The 25,853-nt window shown below is 43.5% G+C and overlaps 1 protein-coding gene across 1 annotated transcript in view; it reads left to right on the plus strand.

The window, feature by feature from the left end:
• The window catches only part of lama1 (laminin, alpha 1), a 39,959-nt gene that overhangs the window by 12,055 nt on the left and 2,051 nt on the right, over positions 1 to 25,853 (plus strand). Inside the window, exons 16-59 of the mRNA XM_070928517.1 lie at positions 66 to 177; positions 556 to 666; positions 872 to 999; positions 1,177 to 1,263; positions 1,341 to 1,552; positions 2,501 to 2,607; positions 3,546 to 3,726; positions 3,817 to 3,953; positions 4,276 to 4,509; positions 6,510 to 6,653; positions 8,429 to 8,608; positions 9,293 to 9,478; positions 9,587 to 9,714; positions 9,861 to 9,990; positions 10,637 to 10,777; positions 10,930 to 11,048; positions 11,128 to 11,217; positions 11,444 to 11,637; positions 11,734 to 11,876; positions 12,057 to 12,155; positions 12,442 to 12,553; positions 12,724 to 12,880; positions 12,967 to 13,177; positions 15,096 to 15,212; positions 15,299 to 15,462; positions 15,567 to 15,705; positions 16,018 to 16,120; positions 17,535 to 17,642; positions 17,740 to 17,922; positions 18,433 to 18,587; positions 20,445 to 20,588; positions 20,743 to 20,876; positions 21,206 to 21,359; positions 21,461 to 21,585; positions 21,831 to 21,981; positions 22,064 to 22,208; positions 22,572 to 22,713; positions 22,830 to 22,944; positions 23,740 to 23,892; positions 23,987 to 24,138; positions 24,222 to 24,416; positions 24,544 to 24,727; positions 25,165 to 25,271; positions 25,367 to 25,556. Of these exons, the coding sequence (XP_070784618.1) occupies positions 66 to 177; positions 556 to 666; positions 872 to 999; positions 1,177 to 1,263; positions 1,341 to 1,552; positions 2,501 to 2,607; positions 3,546 to 3,726; positions 3,817 to 3,953; positions 4,276 to 4,509; positions 6,510 to 6,653; positions 8,429 to 8,608; positions 9,293 to 9,478; positions 9,587 to 9,714; positions 9,861 to 9,990; positions 10,637 to 10,777; positions 10,930 to 11,048; positions 11,128 to 11,217; positions 11,444 to 11,637; positions 11,734 to 11,876; positions 12,057 to 12,155; positions 12,442 to 12,553; positions 12,724 to 12,880; positions 12,967 to 13,177; positions 15,096 to 15,212; positions 15,299 to 15,462; positions 15,567 to 15,705; positions 16,018 to 16,120; positions 17,535 to 17,642; positions 17,740 to 17,922; positions 18,433 to 18,587; positions 20,445 to 20,588; positions 20,743 to 20,876; positions 21,206 to 21,359; positions 21,461 to 21,585; positions 21,831 to 21,981; positions 22,064 to 22,208; positions 22,572 to 22,713; positions 22,830 to 22,944; positions 23,740 to 23,892; positions 23,987 to 24,138; positions 24,222 to 24,416; positions 24,544 to 24,727; positions 25,165 to 25,271; positions 25,367 to 25,556 (6,403 nt within the window). The remainder of the gene's footprint in view (positions 1 to 65; positions 178 to 555; positions 667 to 871; positions 1,000 to 1,176; positions 1,264 to 1,340; positions 1,553 to 2,500; positions 2,608 to 3,545; positions 3,727 to 3,816; positions 3,954 to 4,275; positions 4,510 to 6,509; positions 6,654 to 8,428; positions 8,609 to 9,292; positions 9,479 to 9,586; positions 9,715 to 9,860; positions 9,991 to 10,636; positions 10,778 to 10,929; positions 11,049 to 11,127; positions 11,218 to 11,443; positions 11,638 to 11,733; positions 11,877 to 12,056; positions 12,156 to 12,441; positions 12,554 to 12,723; positions 12,881 to 12,966; positions 13,178 to 15,095; positions 15,213 to 15,298; positions 15,463 to 15,566; positions 15,706 to 16,017; positions 16,121 to 17,534; positions 17,643 to 17,739; positions 17,923 to 18,432; positions 18,588 to 20,444; positions 20,589 to 20,742; positions 20,877 to 21,205; positions 21,360 to 21,460; positions 21,586 to 21,830; positions 21,982 to 22,063; positions 22,209 to 22,571; positions 22,714 to 22,829; positions 22,945 to 23,739; positions 23,893 to 23,986; positions 24,139 to 24,221; positions 24,417 to 24,543; positions 24,728 to 25,164; positions 25,272 to 25,366; positions 25,557 to 25,853) is intronic.

Raw genomic sequence — 25,853 nt, forward strand, 5'->3', positions numbered from 1 at the left:
CTCTCTCTCTCTCTCTCTCTCTCTTTGTCTCTGTCTGTCTGTGTCTCTGTCTGTATGTCTTTCAGTCTCAATTCAGTGTCTCTGGACTTTGCTGACTCTGGCTCAGTTTCTGGTGTTGAAACTGTTGCCGTGGAGACATGTGAATGTCCGTGGGGTTACAGCGGCACTTCCTGTGAGGTCAGAAGTTCACTTCATTTAACTTTATCAAGTTGCTGTCAGTATTACTGTTAGTACTGTCAGTGCTGTTAATACTGTTGGTATTGTTAGTACTGTTAATACTGTTGGTACTGTTACTACTGTTAATACTGTTATTACTGTTAGTACTGTTATTACTGTTAATATTGTTAATACTGTTGGCACTGTTAGCACTGTTAGTACTGTTAATACTCTTGGTACTATTAGTACTGTTAGTACTGTTAATACTCTTGGTACTGTTAGTACTGTTAGATACTGAGAATAACATCAACCTGTGTAATATGACTTATCTATGTTTGTGTGCTTGTGTTTGTTTTGTGTATTTCTGTGTGCTCTTGTGTGTATTTCTGTGTGTTTTAGGCGTGTCTCCCAGGTTTCTACAGGGTGGGAGGAGTTTTGTTTGGAGGAAACTGTATGCAGTGTGAATGTAACGACCACGCCACAGAGTGCGACATCAACGGAGTTTGTTTGGTGAGTTTGAACAAACACACGAGAGAAAACAACTGACTTTATCAAGCCAGCAGATAAACATGGAGGAAGTATTAAGTTTGTATTAACTGAAGAAAAACAGAGATCAGGGATGATGTTCTCTCTGAAGATGACATTAATAACAGAATTAAAGATTTCCAGCATTAATGTTGATTGAAATGTGATTATATGTCTGTCTGTCTCTCAGGGTTGTACCCATAATACCACTGGTCCTCACTGTGATCAGTGTCTTCCTAGTTTCTATGGTGACGCCACAGAGGGTACAGCACACGACTGTCGGTTGTGTCCGTGTCCTCTGACGGAGCCGTCCAACAGGTTTGTCTCATCATCACTGATTCAAACTAAAAAACTTTATTGGTATAAAAAAGATTTGACAGTTTATGTTTCTGTCACATCTCTGATTTAAACTGCAAACACTTTATTGATATAAAGAAGATTTGACATTGTGTGAGTATTAATAATGCAAATAGTATAAATACCTGTGTGTTTCAGTTTCAGTCCCACCTGTGTGCTGGAGGCATCTGGCCAGGTGTCATGTGACCAGTGTCAAGACGGTTACACAGGAACCAACTGTGAGAGGTGAGGATGATTGACAGACTGATCCACTAATCAGAAGCAGTGAGCCTGGTTTGACACCTGTCTTTCTGTGTCTCCAGGTGTGCCAGTGGTTACCATGGTAACCCAAAAGTAGTGGGCGGGGTCTGTGTTCGCTGTGAGTGTAACGGTAACGTGGATGTCAGCGAGGCAGGGCACTGTGACACCGTCACTGGGGAGTGTCTGCGTTGCCTTGGCAACACTGCCGGGAGACACTGTGAGGTCTGTCAGCCTGGTTACTATGGAGACGCTGTGTACTCCAGTGACTGTCGGGGTGAGACACACACACACGCGCACATACCTGCTGTGACATCACATTTGCTCTCAGTTTTTTCTCCTGCTGTCCCAGTGGCCCCTCGTGGTACTATAACTAAACTCTCAGTGTGTCTGTAATGAAACTCTGCAGACACTCACAGGGTTTTAAATGGTTGAGGGTCTTAGAAGAAGCAGGTGAGGAAGATCCTGCAAATATTCAACTGGACTCTACTGAAGGTTCAACTGGTTCATTTTTATCAGGATCAAGAGTCTGCTGAACACACACACTCAGTCAGTCATGTATTTGTAGCAGCAGGAATGTTGATCTTTTCAAATCCAGATTAGATTAGACCTCTGACCTTTTTTTCTGCTGTCACACAACTGTGTGTGTGTGTGTGTGTGTGTGGGCTGCCATCTTTTTGTGACATCATCAAACTGAAGTCTGATGTTGAATAACATTAATTATCTCTGGTGATAAAATATTGTGATTCATCTGATGATGGGTCACATAAACTAATCATAAAAGTTAATTAAAAGTCGTTAAAGGTTATTAAATGTTAATTAAAAGTTAGTAAATGTCAGTAAAGGTTATTAAAGGTTCAGGTTCAAGTCAGGATGTAAAACTTTCCCACAACAGTAATTTTATATTGATGACACATTTTATGTTGTTGATAATCTGGTGATTATTTTATTATTAAGTCACAATTTGGCTTTGGTTTAATGTTTACATGTTTTTTGAAAATCCATGATTTATTCACAGGAGGTCACAATGATCTTTCACCAGACCAGAAAATACTCATGGGAGCTGTAGTTGTAGTTGAGTGTCAGTGTGTGAACAGAAAGCCTCACAACCAAGTTTTAACCCTTTAAAAACTGAACAGAGTCTGTGAGGGGCAAGGCTTTACCTGGGTGGAAGGGGCTTTGAGCTCACATTAATGGTTGGCGGGACTCTTTCTCTCTCTCTCAGAGTGTGGCTGTAATGTCAGCGGCGCTCTCTCCAGCGTGTGTGATGTCACAACAGGTCAGTGTTTGTGCAGAGACAACGTGGCGGGACGCACCTGTGACCACTGCCAGGTGAGACAAACACATACACGCACAGACATGCACACACATACATTCCTACTATCATTAGGACTATCATAGGGCCTAGGACTATCATTCTACACTAACAAAGTGTAGACCACATTATTTAAGGCAGTTTCTTATAATATAATTGCAAAAATGCTTTTTAAAATTTTCTTTTAAAAATTGCCAAGAGGGGACTTGCAACCTCAGCCAGAAGTGAAACTGCAGTGAAAACAGACTGAAAAGTGACATGAATACGTACAACGACTCTCTTGATGTCTTTCAAAAATTGATCATTTAACAATATTATTTTTAACATCCAATATTAACCCTAACCCTAACAACAGTATTATTATTTTTACAAATAACTCTCAGGGAGAGTTTTTATGTTTGGACTAAAGTTTGTTGTGGTTGTTTTAGCATCTTTATTTATCATGCTCCTGCCTTCCCTAACTTAGCCTAACCCTAACAAATACTGTTAATATATCACATCTATCTGCAAAAAAATCACACAAAGACAACTGCAACCAGTATACAAGTACAAGTACAAACCTGTACTCGTGGCATTTTAACCACACGAATATCTCAACAACAAACATCATCATATTTGAGAAAAGCAGATGCTGACCCACATAAAAGCTGGTTAATGTCCAGTTGCTGATATGTTAACTATGTCAGCAAAAATAATATGAACTGAATGAAAACTATGACAGATGATTTAGTTCAGACAGTGCTGGTTAAAACTGTGACATACTTGAGTAACTGCTCTGGAAATCTTAATTGTTGTAATATGATGGAAATGTGATGGTGAAGTGAGCATTATTTTTCTCAGTAGAATTATTCATTATGTCTTTGATTTGATTTAATTTGAGACATTCACAGTTTTTTCTGATTCCAAAGTACATTTATTTTTAATTTGATCTATTTATTGATTTTATTATTTTCAGTCTGGGTTTTTCGGGCTGCAGAGTGGGCAGGGCTGTCGGGCCTGTGGATGCAGCCAATCAGGATCTCTCTCTGAGTCATGTGATGAAGAGGGGCTGTGCCAGTGTGTGGAGGGCGTGGCCGGAGATAAGTGTGACAATTGTAGCCGTGGTTACTATGGTTTCTATGCCAACGGCTGCACAGGTAGTTAAACAGAGAAGGTAACATGTCGGTCAAGCCGTTGATTGGTTGACTGTCTCGACTCTGATCGACTCTGATCTGTTCTCCTCCCAGCATGCACCTGTGATCACACCGGAGGGAACTGTGACCCTGAGAGCGGCAAGTGCATCTGCCCCGCCCACACAGAGGGAGACACCTGCGACAGGTGTGAGACAGGTTACTGGGGTCACGACCCCGCCACAGGCTGCAAGGTACACACAGATACACACAGATACACACGTATATACACAAATACATACAGATACACACATATATACACAGATACATACAGATATACACAAAATCACACTGTTATATACAGATATACACAAACACACACTGTTATACACAGATATACATAGACACACACAAATACACACAGATATACACAAACACACACAGATATATACAAACACACTCAGATATACACAAACATACACAAATACACACATATATACACAGATACACACACATAGTAAGAAAAACACACAGAAACTCAGTAACACACACACTAACATCCTTGTGTCTCTTCAGCCGTGCAGCTGCAGCGCAGCAGGAAGCTCCACCCCTCAGTGTGATCTGACCAATGGGCAGTGTTGGTGCACAGAGGGGTTCTCTTGCAGGTCATGTGACCAGTGTGCCCCTGGTTACCATGGTTACCCAGCATGCTCGGCGTGTGGTTGCGATGTGGCGGGAACAGACGAGAACTTCTGCAACTCAACACTGGGAGTGTGTGACTGTGGATACACTGGAGAGTGTGTGTGCAAGGTAACAATTCAGTTCAATTCAATTTTATTTATATAGCGCCAAATCACAACAAAAGTCATCTCATGACACTTTACAAATAGAGCACGTCTAGACCGACTCTTTATAATGTTATTACAGAGACCCAACAGTTCCCACCATGAGCAAGCACTTTGGTGACAGTGGTAAGGAAAAACTTCCTTTTAAGAGGCAGAAACCTCGAGCAGAAACAGACTCTTGGTGGGCGGTCATCTGCTTTGACCGGTTGGGTTTGAGATAGAGAGAGAGAGGGAGAGAGAGAGAGAGACATAGAGATGGAGGAAGAAAGAGAGATGGGGAGAGACAGATAGACAGACAGTAACAGAATCAGTGTGTGTGTGTACGTGAATGATTATTTACTGGATGAATCCGTCAGATGAATCAACTGATTAAATCACACACATCTGTTGTTAACTTAATTAATTGGATCATTGGTGAAGGTCCCCAGTGTCTCTGTGAGCTTTCTGGTTTCACTGCAGGCAGATTCTCCCGTCTGCTACAGAGGGACAAGAAATCAGATCACATTGTGAAACAGTCACAGTTTAAACGGTCGCCGTTTCAACGGTAGGCTTAGGCACCAAAACTACTTGGTGTGGTGTAGGAAAAGATCATGGTTTGGGTTAAAATAATAAGGCAACAGAACTTTTGATTTGGTTTCACACAGGACATGAACAGCAGTTTCCTGGATGAAAGTCCCGTCTTTCTGCCAGAAAACCAACAAATTTCTATCACATGCCCACATGTTTTTGGTGTACTTTTTGAAACCAAGTGTCAGCATCTTCGCACTGCACAGATCGCTGTTAGTTGGACAGACAGGAAATAGATGACGTGTGGACAGAATAGACCAACGTAATAAAACTACAGTATAGACAATCAGAATGAAAACATGAGAGAATGTAACATATATGAAGAATTTCGATCCAGGAGGATGTCAAGCAACTCCAGGTGTTGCCAAACAGACCTGAGCCACATGACAGACTACACAAACCCAAGAGAGAGAGGAACATGACACTGAAATAGGTGGCAGGGAGGGAAGAAGGGACCCTTTAGGAAGATTCACATCCTCCTTAGCTCTTGGGTCGAGTGTAGTAGACTATGCAATAACTGACATGGAACCCCTTCACTATCAGTGTATTCTCTAACAGACAGCAAATCCCCCTTTCAGACCACAACCAAAACAAATGTGTTCTTTAAATACTCAGGTCAAATGACTGACACAAAAGGGAACCCAGTAAGCTGTATGAATTAAATCCTACTTACAGATGGGCCCCAGAGACAAATTCATCATGGCCTTGAACTCACCTGATCTGATGTATGACATATCAATATATGACAAAAATAAATATGTCCCTACCAGAGATGGTGTAAACAAGGCCATTGATGATATCAATATGATATTGCATTTGGCAGCTTTTAAAGCTGACCTTAAAAAACAAAAACAGAAGCTGTTAAAAGGCAAAAGAGCCGACAAATTATTTCATCAAGAATACAAGAAAAGACATGAGGAAATGAAACACTGCCAACCTAACAATCCAGCCATACACATCAGGTACAACAACATCTTAAACAAATATAAACATACAATTAGGAAGGGAGAGAGGGAGGGGGAGAGAGAGGTAGGGATACAGCTGTGCTTGTGGGACACAAACAAACAGAGGGTTACAGAAATGCAGTGGGTTTCAGAAAGTTTACAATGTTCTGGTCAGCAGGACAAATGTGTGACATGTAAATGTTTGATATGAGTTAGTCTGGCGAAGACAGTCTATCATCTCTGCTGGTTCAGAGACTGCTGACTGGTAGTCAGAGTCGGCGTGGATTAAACACACTGAAGACTTCAGGAGAACTAAAAGATATGGACCAAAAAACTTCCACAGAGACTGAAACCATCCAGTTCTTGTTTTCTCTTATTTCTCTGTCTGTGTATGTTTGTATCTGTGTGTGTATATAAATAAATATATATACATTGTATGTTTATGTATATTCAGGTGGGTGTGTCAGGTCGTCGCTGTGAGGAGTGTGTCTCTGGTTGGTTCGCTCTGTCAGCTGAGAATCCAGATGGCTGCTCTCAATGTTTCTGTTCAGGACTCAGCAGAGACTGCGAGGAGCAGGGAGGACTCTACAGAGTACCCGTGAGTACATGTACACATGTATACCACATATATACATATATACACACAACATATATACACAACAGAGACTGTGAGGAGCAGGGAAGACTCAGAGTACCTATGAGTGTATATATATAATGTATAGATGTAGTGTGTGTGTATATATATTGTGTGTACATACATATATATATATACATATATATATACACTACTCACAATAAGTTAGGGATATTGTGAGAGACTCAGTGGATGTCATACATACGGTGTTTGTTTCACTTCAGAGATTTTTGGGATAGGGAGGCAATTGTATTGGGGTGATAGACACACCTCATTTTGTGTTTTCCACGTAATGGTCTCACTGTGTACAGTGTGCCTTACATATTGGGGCCAATACCAAAAAATACCAAAAGACAACCCTTTTCAATGTGGCATCAATTTCAACATTCTGTGGGTATAAAAAGCTGGTATTGTCAGTAAGTCATTCCAAGTTCATCATTCAAACAGCCATGAACACACGACGTCACTTAACGGACGAGCAGCGCCACCTGGCCATAGCGCACCTTCGGGTCGGTGGCAGGCAGTCAGATGTTGCTCGTGAACTTGGTGTGTCTCAAAGTGTCATCAGCAGACTTGCATCAAGACACAGAACTACTGGCAGAGTTCGTGACAGACCCAGGAGTGGAGCCCCACGAGTGACAGACCGCAACGATGACCAGTACCTAAGGACCTATGCACTCAGACATCGTTATGCAACTGCCACACAGCTGCAGGCCCGTTTACGAGATGCGAAGGGGTACTAGGGTTTCCAGACAAACCATTCGCAACCGACTCCACCGCTTTGGCTTGAATGCCAGACGACCGTTGCAGGTGACTCCACTGACACCAAGACACCGCCGTGAACGTTTGCAGTGGGCACAAGACCATGTGACCTGGACAATGCAGCAGTGGTCTACCGTCCTGTTCACTGATGAGTGTCGGGTCACCTTGCACAGAAATGATGGTCGTCAGCGTTGCTAGAGAAGGCGAGGTGAGCAATACGCCGAGGTCAACATGGTCCCCAGGGTTCGCTTTGGTGGAGGAGGTGCAACAGTCTGGGCAGGCATCACCAGTCAGCGCAAAACAGATTTTGTTATTGTAGATGACTCAGTCACTGCACGTTCTTACCTCAGAGACATCATAGAACCCATCATCATCCCCCAATTCCGCCAGCACACCCCCAACTTTCTGTTCATGGATGATGATGCTCCACCACATCGTGCCAGAATTGTCACAGCTCGACTTCAGGAAGTCGGAGTGCCTCATATGGTATGGCCAGCAATGCCCCCTGACCTGAACCCCATAGAGCACGTCTGGGACCAGCTGAAGCAGAGACTGGATGATCGTACCCCACCCCCATGTGACCTGGCAGAACTGCATGTAGCACTTGTGGAAGAGTGGAACGCATTGCCTCAGAACAACATCATGAGGCTAGTGAGGAGCATGAGACTGACATTGTCAATTTTTGTTATTTGGGGCCATCCTTGTTATTGTCTAAATTTTTGGGGTAATAAATATCAAACTAATGAAAATGGTGTTTCTTCTCATTCATTATTAGTAATATCAAAGGTAACTTTTACTTATTTCATTAAAATTCAGACCAAATAGGACAAGCACTCATGTAAATAACAATATCCCTAATTTATTGTGAGTAGTGTATATATGTATGTACACACATGTTCATATACACAACTTTTGGAGCCGGTTTTCTTCCTTTTACAGCGAATACTAACCCCCCCCCCCCCCCCCTCTCTCCATAGATCACCCTGGCTCGCTCTCCCACTGTCTTGTCATTGGTCAGTCAGTCTAACCTGCAGGGTGTAGTAACTGGAGTTTTCCAGCTGGGCAGCGACATGCTGCTCGACACTCGACAGCTCAACACCAGCAGGCTGGCTGGCCCGCTTTACTGGAGACTGCCCCCCCAGTTTGGTGGCAACCAGGTAATGATGCCCAAACCTTTGACTTACAGCACTTGGTTACACTAAATCCTGCAGCCCAAACTGTTGACTGACAGCACCTGATGACACTGATGCCTTTAGCCCAATCTCTTGACTGACAGCACTTGATAACACTGACTAACCCTCTTCCAGACTTTCGTAACAAAGCAAAATGAGCCGCGGGAGCACATGTGGAGAGGAGGACACCAAATGATTTATTACAATTATTATTATAGCAGATACAAAATGAATCAGTTCATTGATTTTTCATTCAGACTGCGATAGAAGGCGACCTGCCGGATTGACAACTTGCTGTCATACAGTATAGTTCTTTAGTGCGCTCACATGATTGCAATGTGTAACCAAAATTAACCGGATCAAATTCATAGAATGTAACAAAAATGCAAACCTTGGTTTGGACCTTGGTTCCGATTGTCAGGTGGGAAAAGGCCCTAAATTACAACAATCTTTTGTACTAAGCCCTTCACATTGACTTACAGGGAGTGGTCCAAGTTCCTACACAGCTTTTAGCCCATTTTGTTGACTTGTGGGAGAATCTAGTTCATAGAGAGGGGTTACATCTGTAAGAGGATGTGTTTGTGTGTACTATATATTGTGTGTATATGCTATATTGTGTATTATATTGTGTACTTCACTGTGTATTTCACTATGTACTTTATTGTGTAGCTGCTGTCATACGGAGGTCTGTTGTCTTACATCATCACCTTTTACGCTGAGGACGGCTCAGGGCTGTCCAATCAGGAGCCTCAGGTCCTGATGAGGGGCGGGACCCTGAGGAAACTGGTGATATACACTGACATGGTCGCCCCTAGCAACGGCGTCAGGACACAGCATGACATCAGGATGACCGAGGTACAGCTGCAGGGAATCATTGGAAACCTGAACAACTTGAATGTGAGAGATGAGACAGAAAACCTGCAACAGTTTATTATAGTGTGTGTGTTTGTGTGTGTGTTACAGCACAAGTGGAAGTATTTTAACTCGGTGTCGGAGAAGTCGGTGAGTCACGCTGACTTCATGTCCGTCATCAGTAACATCGAGTACATCATCATCAAGACTTCATATGGGACCAGACTGCAGCAGAGCAGGTACATATACACATATATATGTACACACACACACACACACATACATATACATGTATATATATATATATATACACACACACGTATGCACATACACACATATGGGACCAGACTGCAGCAGCTACACACACTCTGTATTTTGCGTTAAGGATCTCTAACGTCACCATGGAGACAGCGGTAGAGGCGGGGTTAGAGGAGGAGTCAAAGGTTGGAAGGGGCGTGGTCAGATTGATCGAGTCCTGTGTCTGTCCATCTGGATACACCGGACTGTCCTGTCAGGTAATGATACATGTCTACTTACATTTCACTGTGATTGTACCTTTATATGAATACATTGATTGATTGTGATTCACTGTGTCACCATAGCAACCACAGAAACCACGATCAAGAAAATGCTTCAGGAGCTGGTTATGCAGAGAACAAACTGATTGATCAATAAAACCATCCGATTGATTATATCCTATTTCACACTTGCTTCAGAAATGTAAACATCAGTTTGCCATTTCAATAAAGCCCCATTTAATTTAATTAAATTTAATTGATTATCAGGTTCATCTGGATCAATAAGATTTCATTTTACTACGTTAGCCTGTCTTTCTCTCTCTGACCTGTCTCTCTCTTTCTGTCCTGTCCCTCTCCAACCTGTCTCTCTCTGACCTGTCTCTTTCTCTCTCTCTGACCTGTCTCTCTCGATGACCCGTTCGTTTCTCTCTCTGACCTGTCTCTCTCTCTCTCTGACCTGTCTTTCTCTCTCTCTCTGACCTTTCTCTCTCTCTCTGACCTGTCTCTCTCTCGCTCTGATCTTTCTCTCTCTGACCTGTCTCTGTCTGACCTGTCCTTCTCTCTCTCTGAACTGTCTCTCTCTCTCTCTCTCTCTCTCTCTCTCCGACCTGTCTTTCTCTCTCTCTGACCTGTCTGTCTGCAGGAGTGCGCAGCAGGTTTTTTCCGTCAGCCTCTGTCTGAGTTGTCATCTCAGAGTCAGAAGTCGCTGTTTGTTCGTCCGTGTGTTCAATGTCGCTGCAACGACCACAGTGAGAGCTGCGACACGGAGACTGGAGACTGTCAGGTAACATGTTAACACATGCTGACGCAAGCAAACACAATAAGACACGCTAGCATACACATGCTTTCATACACACATTGTAAATAGAGATTGTACAAACACAGTAGAGAAGAGTAGAAGTCAGTAGAATGATGCTTCTGTTTCTTTTCGTACAGGGCTGTCAGCATCACACCAGTGGGAGGAGCTGTGAGCTGTGTGCACCGGGGTATTATGGGAACGTCAGCAGCTCCATCAGTGACTGCTCGCTGTGTGCCTGCCCCCTACGGGACAACAGGTAACACTGTGCACTGTTTTTGTCTATTTTTTACTTTCTTTTATTTCATTTTATTAACTTTAACTTTGTGTGTGTGTAGTTTCAGTCCCACCTGTGTGTCAGAGGGAGTGTTTGGTGATTTCCGCTGCACCGCCTGTCAGACAGGGTATGAGGGGAGATACTGTGAGAGGTGAGAGTCATAACATCATGCTACAGTGTTGACATCACCACCCTCAGGTGTACATCAGGGAACGTCTTTCCTTACCTGACCCATTACATTTCAGCTTGTCAGTTATTATTTCTGTAATAAAACTTTTATTTTGAAATTCGGACCTGTTTGTACCCAGAAGTAGAAAACAGTTTAATTTCAACGGCCTCTGGTGACATCACACTGACTGTACGCTGTCATCCTGCAGGTGTTCTGTTGGTTACTATGGTAACCCGTCGTTGCCAGGCGGGGTGTGTTCACGATGCAGCTGCAGCGGGTGGGGCTCCCTGCAGCCGCTTTGTGATGCAGTGAGCGGCCAGTGTGAGTGTAGGGCCGGGGTCAAAGGTCAGTCATGTGACCAGTGTGACGAGAGGCACATCCTGCAGGAAGGAGAGTGTGTATGTGAGTAACAACGACACACACACACAAATAGCCTACGTGTTCAAGTGTTGCATGTTATCAGAGGTGATGTATGTGTGTATTTGTTTTTGACTCCAGCGTGTGATGACAAGTGCACTGGCGTTCTGTTGGACGATCTGGAAAAAATACACAACCACTTCCTGTCTGTCAACCTGAGCGGTGTTGCCATGGCACCGTACAGCCAGCTAGTGTTGCTGAAGAACCACACCAAAGACATCCAGGTAGACACACATGAACACTGAATAACAATGCGCCACATAGACTGATGATGTGCAACGCTGCCCTCTGGTGGTGTGGAGGTGTCACAACAATCTGCAGGTTGAACTCTGAACTATGAATCACTTCTCCCAAGTAACTCTATGAATGTATAAGGTAATATGTTACCTGTTGTGTTCGTACAGGTGGTGTTTTCAGAAAACAGCTCAGTTGTTCTGCGTCTGTCCAGAGTGGAAGACGAGCTAAATCATGTGACCTCTGACCTTAGCGCTCTGCTGCAACAGGTATCCATGGTTCATTACACTGATTCCAAAGGTCAACCACTGACACACATTTAATGATTGATGATTGCTTTTAGGTAATTTTAGGAAGTTAACAAAGTTTATTACATATCGGAATTTACCATTTTATCATCAAATACTATAAACTTGTATAGGTATATGAAACACATCAGTAAACATAGTTTATAACATATTGAATACATACAGTATATAGAAACGCTGCAGACATTTTTGTTAAAACTGCAGAGGATTGTGGGAGTTAACTAAAAAAGGTCTTCTGATTGGCTAGGTCACACGTCTGTCTAACGACCTGGAGAAAGTGGGCGTGTCCACGAATGACAGCTTTTCCCAGACTGCACTGCTGCTGGAGAACATCAGCAGCATTCAGGACAACATCCAGGGTAAACAACAACAGGAATGTTAATAATGTGATCCTGACCAATGATGACACAATTAATGCATCATAAGTGACGTCACAATCTAAAGAATATAATTTTGAACAAACCAACTTAATATGTTATGTAATTAAAATAACATGACATAAAACAACTCTAAAATCTGATTGGTCCAGTGCTTCAGAGGGAGGCGGGGCATCTGAACCAGACCACAGACAAGGAGCTTGATTCAGCCAATCAAACGCGTCTGCTGGAGGAGGTGGAGTCCATGTTGGAAACCATCAGAGCTGTCAACCTAACAGCCACCAACGCCACAACCAATCAGGAGCTCAGGTGTGTTTTTGTGTTTTTAATAAATAAAACATTTTTTAGTTTTTATAAATTGTGTTTAATTGATCACCCTCTCTCTCTCCCTGCAGTCTTGCAGAGTCTCTTGTCCACTCGCTGCAGGTGGACTTCCTGTCCAGAAGGATGGCGGTTGGAGACAGACTCCGCCCCCTCTCCGCCTCTCTCACCGTTGACATGGAAACGTTGCAACATGCACACACACAGCTGAGCGAAGCTGCACAACGAAACACACAAACACACACCCTGCTGGACACGGCACACACTCTGCTGCACCACTACCAGGTAAACACACGCCTGCAGCCAGGTGAACACACACACTCTGCTGCAATAACTGGGGTACAAGCAGGTTAGTAGCTTATGTAGTTTATGTAGCTTATTCGTAGATTATGTATTTTATGACCTTCAGTGAAGACATGTCCCATATGATTGCATATGTTGCCATTTTGATAAAAATTTATTGGCTTCTATAATTTAAACAGATTTACATATCAAAATTTAAAAAACTTAAGATCAGTGAAGTCTGTAGATGATCCTGACTACGTTTTGGGACAATTGGCCCAGCGGTTTCTGGAGATTTTGAAAATACGATATTAAGAAAATTGAGAAAAAAAATCAAAAGAACAGAGGAGAAGACAAGTGGAGCAAAGATACAGATGACTTGAGAGATTAAGATGATGAAAGAAGTTTGACTATGTTAAGCCACTTTTCACATAACTGCGAAAACATGAATTTGATTATTACAGCGGGTTGGGGGTTAGGGGGTTAGGTCAATGAATCATGTCATATGTGAGTAGAGGGTGGAATTTGCAACCCACCTTCCAATTTTGGTGTTTCTAGGTCTTAATGGTATTTGCTGCACAATATGAAACCCTCAATTTAAGCACTACATGCATGAATTGCTACATTTTGGCAAGTAGGACTTGGCCACCTGGGGATTCAAACCCTGGACCTTTCTGTTCCTAGAGAAGGTGACTTACTGACTGCGCAGCTGGGGAGACCTGGGCTGTATTCAAAACCGTTTACTATACCAGCAGTATGTACTCATTTGGCCAAAATGTGGCATGTAGTATACACTATGCAAACAAAAGCAAAATATGCAGTATGTCAAAAACACCATAGTGATTCGGGAAAAATCTCCAGTCTGCATCGGACCAATACCTCCCATACTGTGTCCCACAATGCAATGTGCTGACAGAAACATAAACTTCCACTTAGTTCACCTCAGCCGTCACCAAAATCTACTTCTGAACAAATTTGAGGCGAGAAATAAGCAACCCAGTTACTGAATCTTCACCCATATTAGATCTACAAGGCATCATTCAAAATTTTAGTTTTAGTTTCATAAGGCAGCGGCAGAATACCTGCATTATTATTACCTCCACTTTCAAAAACGGAAACCAGCTAAGCTTGGCCGGCCTACTGCAGAATAAATCATGAATTGATTTGGTATATTAATACTGCATACTACTATGAAAAGCTGTATGCAGTACTGCATTTGTCGGTGGTATGTGAATACAGCCCTGGCCTCCAAACACACCTTCTTACAATGTGAGGCAATGACTTTACTTATTCCAGACTGGGGTACTACTGGGGTCTGTTTGAACTTAAACTTAAATATTCTGAAAAATATCACACATCATTCTGCTGGTTTCAGGTGTATTGTCAAATATTTTGGTGACGTTTGATCAAACATTGAGTGAAATGTTGTACCTACAGTACAAATTACAGCAAGATATTGAATACTAAATGAATGGAACATGACCATAGAACATGTGGAAACATTTTCACTCAAATCCCCCGCATTGCATTTGTGGCACATCCTAGTGGCAAAATATCCCAAGACTGTGCAGTGAAACTTGGACCTAGCATCCAAACAAGCACCAGGTTTGGTTACAATAGCTTAGCCGATTTTGATTTATAAGCGTTTATGTAAAGTTGACTTAAAGACTAAATGTATCATTTCAGAATACGAAAAACTACTTTTTTCCGCAGTGTTCCAGATATGCTATGTGCAAATTTTGATGCAGATTGCTCAAAACTTGTTTGCAAACTGTCCCTGTTACGGTTTCTGAGGCCCATATTTTAGGGCTAACAGATACAATAAACTATAGCTACAACATTTCTACTCAAGAGCTCGACTGCTGTTATAATGTATCAATTAATTATTAGTCTAAATCAAGATGTTTTTTGTCTCCTTCAGTCCATCCATCAGAACCTGAGTGTTGTGTGTTTGTTTGTGGACGGAAAGATGGAGGAAAGTCAGCTGTTGCTGTACGAAACCATCAGCCTGACAGAGGAGTTAACAAACACCACCACAGTAAGATACCCTATGTTAATACAACTGATAATAATAAAGTTAATAACCATTACTATATAATAATATTTACCTTCCTGTGTGTGCAGCAGGTGGAGCTGTTCAGCGGTCTGTTGGATCAGTGGCGCCCCCTGCTGAGGAAGAATGTGGACGCTTTGGTTGTTGGATTGAAGATGACAGACGCTCTGGAGAACGCTTACCTTGCAGAAAGCCACGCACGCCTGCTGCAGAACCACGCCCACTCCATGCACAGGTACCTTTGTGTGTGTGTGTGTCTGTGTGTGTGTGTGTGTGTGTGTGTGTGTGTGTGTGTGTGTGTGAAATAAAATGACAGCTTTTTTGTTTCTTCTCTCTCAGCTCTCTGTCGCAGGTGTGTAACGTTTCTCACAACAGCAGCCGATTAGTTCAGCTGGACAGTGACATCACAGAACTAGTTGACTCCGCCCAACAGGTTGCCTCGATCGCCCGCATCTTCGCCTCCCTCGCTCTCAACATGGTAAGTGTGTGTTCAGACTGAAAACACACCTGTGTTTGTGTGTGTGTTTCAGGTAAGACATAAATCTGATCCAGGTTTATAATACTCACAGACATCATCATGAGATAAACATTCAACTGACAGACTTGTCGACATGTGCATGCACGTATCTGATTGCCCAATGCAGCATTTTGTCCATGTCGACCTCCCAATTGAGCCAATGCAGCGGTCCATTCAAATGAATGAGAGACCTGCATTTTTTTCACACTGGTCTAATGTCTGTCTTCATGTGTTGTGTGTGTGTGTGTGTGTGTGTGTGTGTGTGTGTTTCAGACTATCCAATCAGAGCAGCCGCTGTCCAAGGAGGGCGGAGCCAAACTGAACAGCAGCTCTGTTGTTTTAGAAGAAAGTCAACGAATCAACAAGACAGCTGAAGGTTTGTGTCTGTTTTTATTCACAATTTCAATTTGCTCATAAAAAAAAATTTAAACTTAAAAAAGTCTAGTTATGTGTAGAAGTGTTTCCTGTCTGAGCTGTAAAAGTTGTTTGCGGATCAAACCAGAGGCAGGCTTGATGAATAAATGCGGCGTACATGAAGCTGTGACTGAAGTGCTGAAAATATCAGATCTGCGAGGAGCGATGAGGAGGCTGTAACCTTCGTCACATTTCCATTATGTTCTCCACATGGTTGTCCATCATTTGAGCTTTGATTGGAGCTCTTTTATCAGAATCAGAATCAGAAATACTTCATTGATCCCCGGGGTGAAATTGCTCCCATTCAAGAGTAGAAAGTAGCATAAATTTAGAAATAAGAGGATGTACAAAAATAAGATATAAAAAATAAGCAATGAAAAATAAAAAATATACAAATTTACAATATTTAAGTGAAAAAAGTGAAAAATAAAAATTTACAAATATATACAATAACAATGTATATTTATGTATGTATACATACATATGTATGTATGTCACTGACATTTAAAGAATAAATAATGAGGTAGTATATGGCAGGTGAAGCAGGTCCAGAATCAGTCTGTTTCTTCTGAGTGTCTGACACTCAGAGGGAGGAGTTGAACAGTTTGATGGCCACAGGCAGGAATGATTTCCTGTGGCACTCTGTTGTACATTTGGGAGGAATGAGTCTCCCACTGAAGGTGCTCTTGTGCCTGACCAGTACGTCATGGAGAGGATGTGAGACATTGTCCAAGATGACCCGCAGCTTGGCCAGCATCCTCCTCTCTGCCACCACCGTCAGAGAGTCCAGCTCCACCCCCACAACGTCACTGGCCTTGCAGATCAGTTCATTGAGTCTGTTGGAGTCCGCCACCCTCAGCCTGTTGCCCCAGCATGCAACAGCATAGAGGATAGCACTGGCCACCACAGACTCATAGAACATCCTCGGCATAGCCCGTCAGATGTTGAAGGACCTCAGCCGCCTCAGAAAAATAGAGACAGCTCTGGCCCTTCTTGTAGAGGGCGTTAGTGTTCTTTGCCCAGTCCAGTTTATTGTCAATGTGAACTCCCAGGTACTTGTAACCCTCTACAATGTCCACACTGACCCCCTGGATGGACAGGGGTCATTGGCACCTTGGTCCTCCTCAGATCCACAGTCAGCTCCTTTGACTTTTTCACGTTTTCTTTGGATTAGTTAAAGTCTCTCTGTCTCTGTGTCTCTGTGTCTCTCTGTCTAACTGTCTGTTTCTCTGTCTGTCTTTCTCTGCTTTTCTGTTTAACTGTCTGTCTCTCTGTTTAACTTTCTGTCTCTGTCTCTGTCTAACTGTCTGTCTCGGCCTTTCTGTTTAACTGTCTGTCTCTCTGTCCGTCTGTTTCTCTGTATGTCTGTCTTCCAGACCTGCAGCTGAATGTCTCCATGGTAACCAGCAGACTGGGATTGGTCAGACAGAGTGTGCGCCTTCTCCTCCATCAGCCAATCAAAGAGCTACAGAGTCTCTCTAATGGTGAGATGGGCATTTCAGGCTCCGCCTCCTCCAACACTGATGTATTAATATATTAATGTATTAATGTATCAACGTATTGATCCATAATTTCCATCAGGTTCGTCCATGGCACTGCAGCAGGTTCAGCTCCTGGCTGCAGCAGCGCACTCCGGCCTGCAGGAGTCACTGCAGCGGCTGCATAGACTCGGACAGCAGTTGCAGGACTCTTCTTCTGTGGTGGAAAACACCAACAACACAGTGAGGGAGACCAACCAGCTGGTGACTCACACACACGCTGCAGGTCAGTCAACAACTTTTACTACAGTTTTTTCTGGTTTCTTACCTGGCCTAATCTACTACGCACTAAAGTATAAATGAGAAACACTTTTGTTTAATAAAGTTTTGTCATACATGTTATAAACACACGGGTGTCCAAATGTATGTATGTGTATTCAGAACATAGCACACTGTCAACACAAATAATTGGAAAGTTATTCTCCTCAAACAACAACACAGCAGATGAAAACAAAAACAGAAAAGAATGAGGCTAAATCTAATTTATAATCCAATATGACCTCCATTGTTGTCCAAAGCAAATGTTACCTGTGCGTTTGTAATTGAACTCATACCATACTGAGACCAATGTTTACAGTTTTTAGAATTGTGTAATTAAATTGCAAACTGAGTGTAAAGCAGAGAACATGCATTCAGTTTGTCACACTTTTGGATTCAGCATTCCGAAAAAAAACTGTAAGATAGAATCAGATAGAAGATTTATGGGGTGGTAACACTTCCTGTTCTGTGTGCTCAGCCACGGAGGCGCAGCGCAAGCTGGAGGAGGCAGAGCATCGTACAGAACGCCTGATGGACCGGATAAAGCCGCTGAGCATCCTTGGTGAAACACTGAGCAGGAATCTGTCTGACATCAGAGAGCTGATCGATCAGGCCAGAAGACAGGCCGCCTCGGTACATAAACACACACACACACACACACACACGCAGTAACACACACACAGAACAACAGGAGACAGGCCGCCTCGGTACATATTACATATTACATATTACAGATGAACATCTTGCTGTATTAAAGAAGACTTGAAACTAGCGATTGAGGCCATTAATGTTTGCTGAGGTAATAAATCAAGTCGGGTCATTTTCTCATAGACTTCTCCTTTTTGTAACCAGTGGAGTCGTCATAGAAATAAAATGACTCAGATCTTCATCCATGTCACCTGTATGGATGAAATTATAAATAACCAGTGAAACTCTTTAAATACATCACATTAGATATTAAATAATAGTAATGATAATAATAATAAGGTAAGATCCTTCTTTATTAATCCTGCAGCATACAGAATAGTGCAATAGAGACATAAGTAGAGAATCAAGATATAACAAATAAAAACAATAAAGACTGTTATAAAAGAAGCTACTAAAACTAAAAAAATGAACTTGAACAAGAAAGATAAGAAAGAAAGAAAGAAAGAAAGGTAAAGGGATTGTACTGTATTGCACATAGAGGTGTGGGTATTGCAGAGATATGTGGATTGTCCATTCCAGTGTGTGTGTGGTCTACTGGGAGCAGGTCTACTGGGAGCAGGTCTGATTGTAGAGCCTGACAGCAGCATGGAGGAAAGTCTTGCAGTGTCTCTCCTTCACACAGCGTGGGTGAAGCAGCCTGTCACTGAAGGAGCTGCCCAGTGCTGCCAGAGTGTCCTGCATGGGGTGGGACATGTTCTCCCTCAGGCATGATAGCTTAGCCATCATCTGCCTTTCTCCCACCACCTCCACTGAGTCAGGAGCAGGCAGGAAGTGCCGTGGATGTGGAGGATGGCTGTGAGCTGACTGTTGTGGGAAGTGGGGAGAAGGTGGGGGTTGGGCAGTGTGGACTGGGCCGGGGGGTGAGCAGATGCCTGATGCCTGTTGAAGAAGATGTTCGGATCATTCACCCACTTCCGGTCCCCCACAGGCTGGGAGCTGGGTTCCCTATGACCAGAGATGGTTTTAAGACCCTTCCAGACTCCACTGATGTTGTTCTGCTGCAGCTGATCCTCCATCTTCCTCCTATAGTCCCTGATCCTTCACCTCAGCTCCTTCTGCACGTTCTTCAGCTCCTCCTTGTTTGCTGACTAAAAGGCCCTCTTCTTTTCCTTGAGGAGAGCCTTTATGTCTGGGGTAATCCAGGGTTGTTGGAAAAACACCGTACAGTCCTGGTGGTTACGGTATTTTCCACACAGAAGTTGATATAGTCCGTTATGCAGTGTGTGAGACTGTCAATGTCCTCCCCATGAGGATCACAGAGTACTTCCCACACCGTTGTGTCAAAACAGTCCCTCAAAGCCTCGTCAGCTTTGTCCAACCATCTTTTCACTGTGCGAGAAACCTCTGGCTGCCTGAGTACCAGGGGTTTGTCCACAGGCAGGAGGTGCACCAGGTTGTGATCAGATCTTCCCAGGGGAGGGAGGGGTGTAGGCATAAAACAAGTCCAGCGTCTTATTGTCTCTTGTGCGGCATGTAACATACTGGGTGAAAGTGGGCAGAGTGGAGGACGGAGAGGCATGGTTAAAGTCCCCAGAAATAAAAAAGAGGGCATGCGGGTGCTGTGTCTGCAGCCTGCCTGTGACAGAGTGGAGGACGTAATAATAATAACAATAATAATAATAATAATAATAATAGGAATTAAATTAGTCTCAACTTAACTTCTTGTCAATCTGTTTGTCCACTGATAGACGTCACAAACAATACAGCTACTGTAAGTCATGATGATGATGATGATGATGATGATGACGATGACGGTGATGATGATGGTGATTATGTCTTCAGATTAAGGTGGCAGTGCAGGCCGACAGAGACTGTGTTCGTTCCTACAGACCACAGATTCCATCCAGTAATTTTAACACTCTGAGTCTGATCCTGAAGACGTCCAGTCCAGATAACCTGCTCTTCTACCTGGGCAGCAACACCACGGTACTAACACTCAATACAATACACACTTTCTGTCTGTTGAACAGGTGCAGAAACAGGTGTTATTGTTGTTGTACCTGTTAGTTTGGACTCAGTGACAGGTCTGTCCTTAAAACTGTCTAAACTAACCCTTTATTTATGTCTGTTGTGTGTTCAGGTGGACTTCCTGGCAGTAGAGATGCATGATGGGAAGGTTTCCCTGGTGTGGGATGTGGGTTCAGGCAGCACTAGACTGGAGTTTCCTGGACTAGACATCACTAACAACAGATGGACCAGAATCAACGCTACACGGTAAATACACTCCTCATCATCAACACGTCACATGATGAGAACAGATAGCATGATGTCATGCTCATCATGCTCATCATGTAAATGTTACTGCCAGTATTTAGAAACAGGTGTTCACAAGGTCCACTGTTCTGGAGCTTTTGATGAACTTATCCAGTTGTCCTGGATAACTTCATCATATGACACAACATGACACCACATGATATGGTCCTGACCCTGAGGTTGGGAACCATTGGCCGACTTAAAGACTTTAAAGTGCCAACATGGACAAAAAGTCCTAGAACTGCTATATTATTTGATGATGTCATGTGATGATGTTATGATGTCGGCAGGTTCGGGGCCCACGGCTCTCTGTCGGTCCATCAGCTCGAGTCAGAGTCAGCTCCGTTGCCCGCAGCAACAGCAACATCATCGGGACCGTCCCGAGTTTTAGACATCGACAGAAACACAGTGGTCCACATCGGAGGACTGGGAGCTCACACTCAGGTAACACACACACATTAGGTGAACAGGTGTATATAAGGGCACAGGTGAACAGGTGATAACTTTGTGTGTGTGTGTGTGTGTGTGTGTGTGTGTGGTATCAGAGCCCCACAACACTGCGGTCCTCCATCTTCCAGGGCTGTCTGGGCGAAGCATCGCTCAACGAGAGAAACATCGGACTGTGGAACTACGACAGCAGAGAGGGAGAGTGTGGAGGCTGCTTCAGCAGGTACAAACATACAAACGTATGACTAACTAAACACTGATATGACCACAGGTGTATATCTTTATCTGTGAGGACACTAACTGACCCCACCCCACTAAGTATTCCAGTGTTTTTTTGTACTTCAGCTCTGCTCAGAATTAAATCAGCAGATTTCCAATGGAAGTTCTGAATAGCATTTTTGAGACTTGACAAATCTAAAGCTCTAACTTGTCTGTCTGTCTCTCCACCTGTCTGCCTCTGTCTCTCAGTCCCCAGGCGGAGGAGACGTCCTTCCACTTTGATGGTAGTGGATTCTCATTGGTTCAGAAGTCCCTGCGAGCGACCTCCACCTCCATCGTCCTGCTGTTTAAAACGCTATCACCGGGCGGATTACTGCTGTACCTGGCCTCCAACAACACCGTACGACACACGCACACAGATTTTGTTGAGGCTCTTATTGCTAAGCATATACAGACATGACCTCACTTCAAGTCTCTTGTAGAGGGACTTCCTGTCCATGGAGCTGGGGGAGGGGCGTGTCTGTCTGACCTTTGACCTGGGCTCAGGTGCTCTGATCCTGACCTCCAACAAGAAGTACAACACCGGAGTCTGGTACAAGATCACACTGCAGAGGAACAAACGCAAAGGTATAACTACTACTGCTACTACTACAGTACTACTACTACTGTTAAAGTACAACTGTAGTTCTACTGTACTTTGCTGTAGTCCTACTGTAGTCAGACTGTAGTTCTACTGTATTGTACTGTAGTCCTACTGTAGTTTTACCGTACTCTAGTGTAGTTCTCCTGTAGTCCTACTCTAGTTCAGTGTTGTGAATTTGTTGTCAGGTGATCAGATGTCAGGGTGCGTGGCTAAACTCACTAATGTCAGGTGTATTCAGCAGTCAGTTTTCTACCAGCGGGTGTTTAACTGCTGCTGCTGCTACTGCAGTGTTTGGTAGAACTGATACTACTGTTCCTCTTCCTGTTGCTGACGGTGCTTGTGTCCAGTTTACCTGTCCATCATGGCAGCCGACCAATCGTCAGAGAAGGAGGTGTTGGAGGCAGAGTCTCCTGGTACGGCCTCTGACCTGAACCGCTCCGACCTTGACCCCATCTACATCGGAGGACTTCCTGCCTCCAGACCAATCAGGTGAGTCTGTGATGTCAGCAGGTGAGGATGCATTGATGTCACAGTGGATGTCCACACCTGTCTGTCTGTGTATATCTACCTGTCTGACTGTTTTTACCTGTCTGTCTGGTTGCTAGGCGACAGGTGGTCTCCAGGTCGTACGTGGGCTGCATAAAGAACGTGGAGATCGCTCGGTCCAACTTTGACCTGCTGAGAGACGCATACGGAGTCAGGAAGGGCTGCGTACTCGAGGTAATACACACACGCATATATATGTATGTGATCAGCTGTGTGTGTGTGTGTGTGTGTGTGTGAATCCACGAGTGTCACTAAGCCATCACAAACAGCTGTGAGCTGCTCTGTACGTCCACAGGTGTCCTGACAAGTACATGAAGGTGTTGATTATCTTCATTATATTGTATATTAAGTTTGAGGTTTGCCCAAACTGTGAAACTGTTCTGTCCATCTAATCACTCTCTGTAGATCTGTAGATCCATCATTTCCTTCTTTTAGCTCACGAGTTAAAACTCCAGAGTTTATTTTAACTAAAAACTTAATAGTTGTGAGTCTGTCAGAGGTTTCATTCATTTAATGTTTCAAACAAACAAAAAGTGATGAAAAATCAGTTTTTAAAATAAACTCCAAGTAACTAACAAGTGTTGAGTCAAACGTTTGTTGGCTAACCTCACTATTATTGTCACCATTTCCTCTTTTCACAATAAAGGCCGACTGCTGCCTTCACAGTAAAACACATTTATTATGAAACACACCCAGGAAGTGATACTATTAATATCATCAGTAGCTTTATCTACCGCTGACTGCAGAGAAATGAACCGAGCAGAGCTGATCCATACTGATCAATAAGACAATATCATACATGATGGGTGGATGATGCAAACACATTCTGACGTTGGTGTTTAATATATTACCTGACCCACAAACAAACATTTTACTCTAAAAACAGACTGATTGACCTTTCTCTCCCTCTGTGAAAACCAGTAATCAATAACCTTCATTTATCACACTGATGGATGTTACCTGTCTCAGGCGGTGAGGAGTGTGTCGGTGTTGGCCGGAGGCTTCGTTCAGATCGCTCCTCGATCACTTGGCCAGGAGGCGGAACTTCTCTTCTCCTTTACCTCCAACAACCAATCTGGAGTCCTGCTGGCTGCCTTCAGTGACGACCGAACACAGAGACACGTGAGACAGAAAGACAGAAGTCATGTGACACACCTGTACACCAGATTTTATTGTTACCATTATATAACCATGATTATTTCCTGTGTGTGTGCAGCACTTCCTGTCTGTCCACCTGGTCTCAGGGGCATTGGAGGTGGAGCTTGGTGAGGTGGGCGGGGCTACTAAGAGGGTGATGGTGGTGAAGCCTGATGGAGGATCCTTCAGTGACCGAACAAAACACTCTGTGATTATCACCGTCAACAGGAAGTAGGTGTTACCATGGAAACAGACACCTGCCTCACCTGTCTCACCTGACTGAGAAGTATTAATTGAAATCATCTTTCTCTCAGGTCTCTGTCTGTGCAGGTGGACGAGGAACACATGAAATCCGTGTCTCTGTTGCCGGGTGTTTTTTCACGTCTGTCTCCAGCCTCTTTCTTCATTGGTGGGCTTCCATCAGGGGAGGAGTCTCGTCTGCCAATCAGATTACAGGAGGTGTCCAGGTGGTTCAGAGGCTGCATCCAACACCTGGTAGTGGGTGGAGCGTAAGTCACACACTCTCTTACACACACACACACGCACACACACACACACACACACACACACACACACACACATACAGTTTTCTGTCTCTCTGATTGGTAAACTGTTTTGATTTTCGGGTCACTACAGGCTTGTCGACCTATCAGGAGCTGTGAGGTATAAAGGGGCGGAGCTCGACAGCTGCCTATTGGAGGAGAGAGTCGGGGGGGCGGTGCTTCCTGATGACCAGGATGTAGAACCAACACCTGATCCCGCCCATCTGCCTGTAGCCCCACCCACACACCTGAGCGCCTTGACACCTGGAGCGCTAACAGTAATCACTATGTTTATTATTGATTTTTGATAATTGCTAACAATGAATACAACTATCATTGACTATTGAAAGCTGTAAACAAAATATATTATTGATTATTGATAACAGTAATCAATACATTATTTATTATTGATAATGGTAATCTATATGTTTTTATGGATTATTGATAACAGTAATCAATACAACTATTATTGAATACTGATTAATGATAATTGATAACTGTTTTAAATACATACTTATTGATTATTGATAACAGTAATCAACACTTAATTATTGATCATTTAATTAATACGTTATTTATAATCATTGATAACAGTAATCAATACATTTTTTATTGATTATTGTCATTGATTCCTGCTCAGTATTATTGATTATTGGTCAGTATTATTGATTATTTGTCACTGATTATTGGTTATTGATCTGTGTGTGTGATGCAGTGTGTGTCGGAGGCGGAGCCAACCTTCCTGCCATCAGCGGTTCAGTTTGGTTCGTCCAAACACAGTCACATGACCTTCATCATCAACCCCAACACTGTCAGAAGGAGGTGAGTCTCTGTGACGGCATGGTGTGGTCAGACAGGGGCGGGCGGCAGTCTGTACATCTCTGACTCTGTTGCGTTGTGTCTCTCCTCGTCCTCAGTGTGTCGGTCAGGTTGTCGATTCGAAGCCGAGCTCTGGAGGGGTTGATCCTCCTCCTCTCTGACTCCAAACAGATGGACTTCGTCGTCCTCAGATTGAGTGGGGGGAGACTGATGATGTCAGCTGACTTGGGGAAAGGCCCCACCTCCATCACCTCGTCTGTTGCCGTTGATGATGGACAGTGGCATACTGTGAGTTAATATACTTTTTAAAAACACACACACACACACACTCTGTCTCAGATACACATTAAACACGGTGTGATGATTTCATGGCTGGATTTACCTGTCCGATTGTGGAGCCCCTCTTGAAGCCCCCCACCATCTCAGCCCAATATAAACCAACATAACAAAAGTCTTTAAACTAAATTTAGATTCAGAGCACCATCTCATGTTACCAAGTAACACACTCATCAAACACTATGAGGGTTGAGCAGTGTTCTGGTGCTTTTGATCTTATTACATGATGTTATTCAGCAGATGAAGTTG

Source organism: Enoplosus armatus, chromosome 21 (assembly GCF_043641665.1).
Source record: "Enoplosus armatus isolate fEnoArm2 chromosome 21, fEnoArm2.hap1, whole genome shotgun sequence".
In the NCBI taxonomy this organism is placed as follows: domain Eukaryota; kingdom Metazoa; phylum Chordata; class Actinopteri; order Centrarchiformes; family Enoplosidae; genus Enoplosus; species Enoplosus armatus.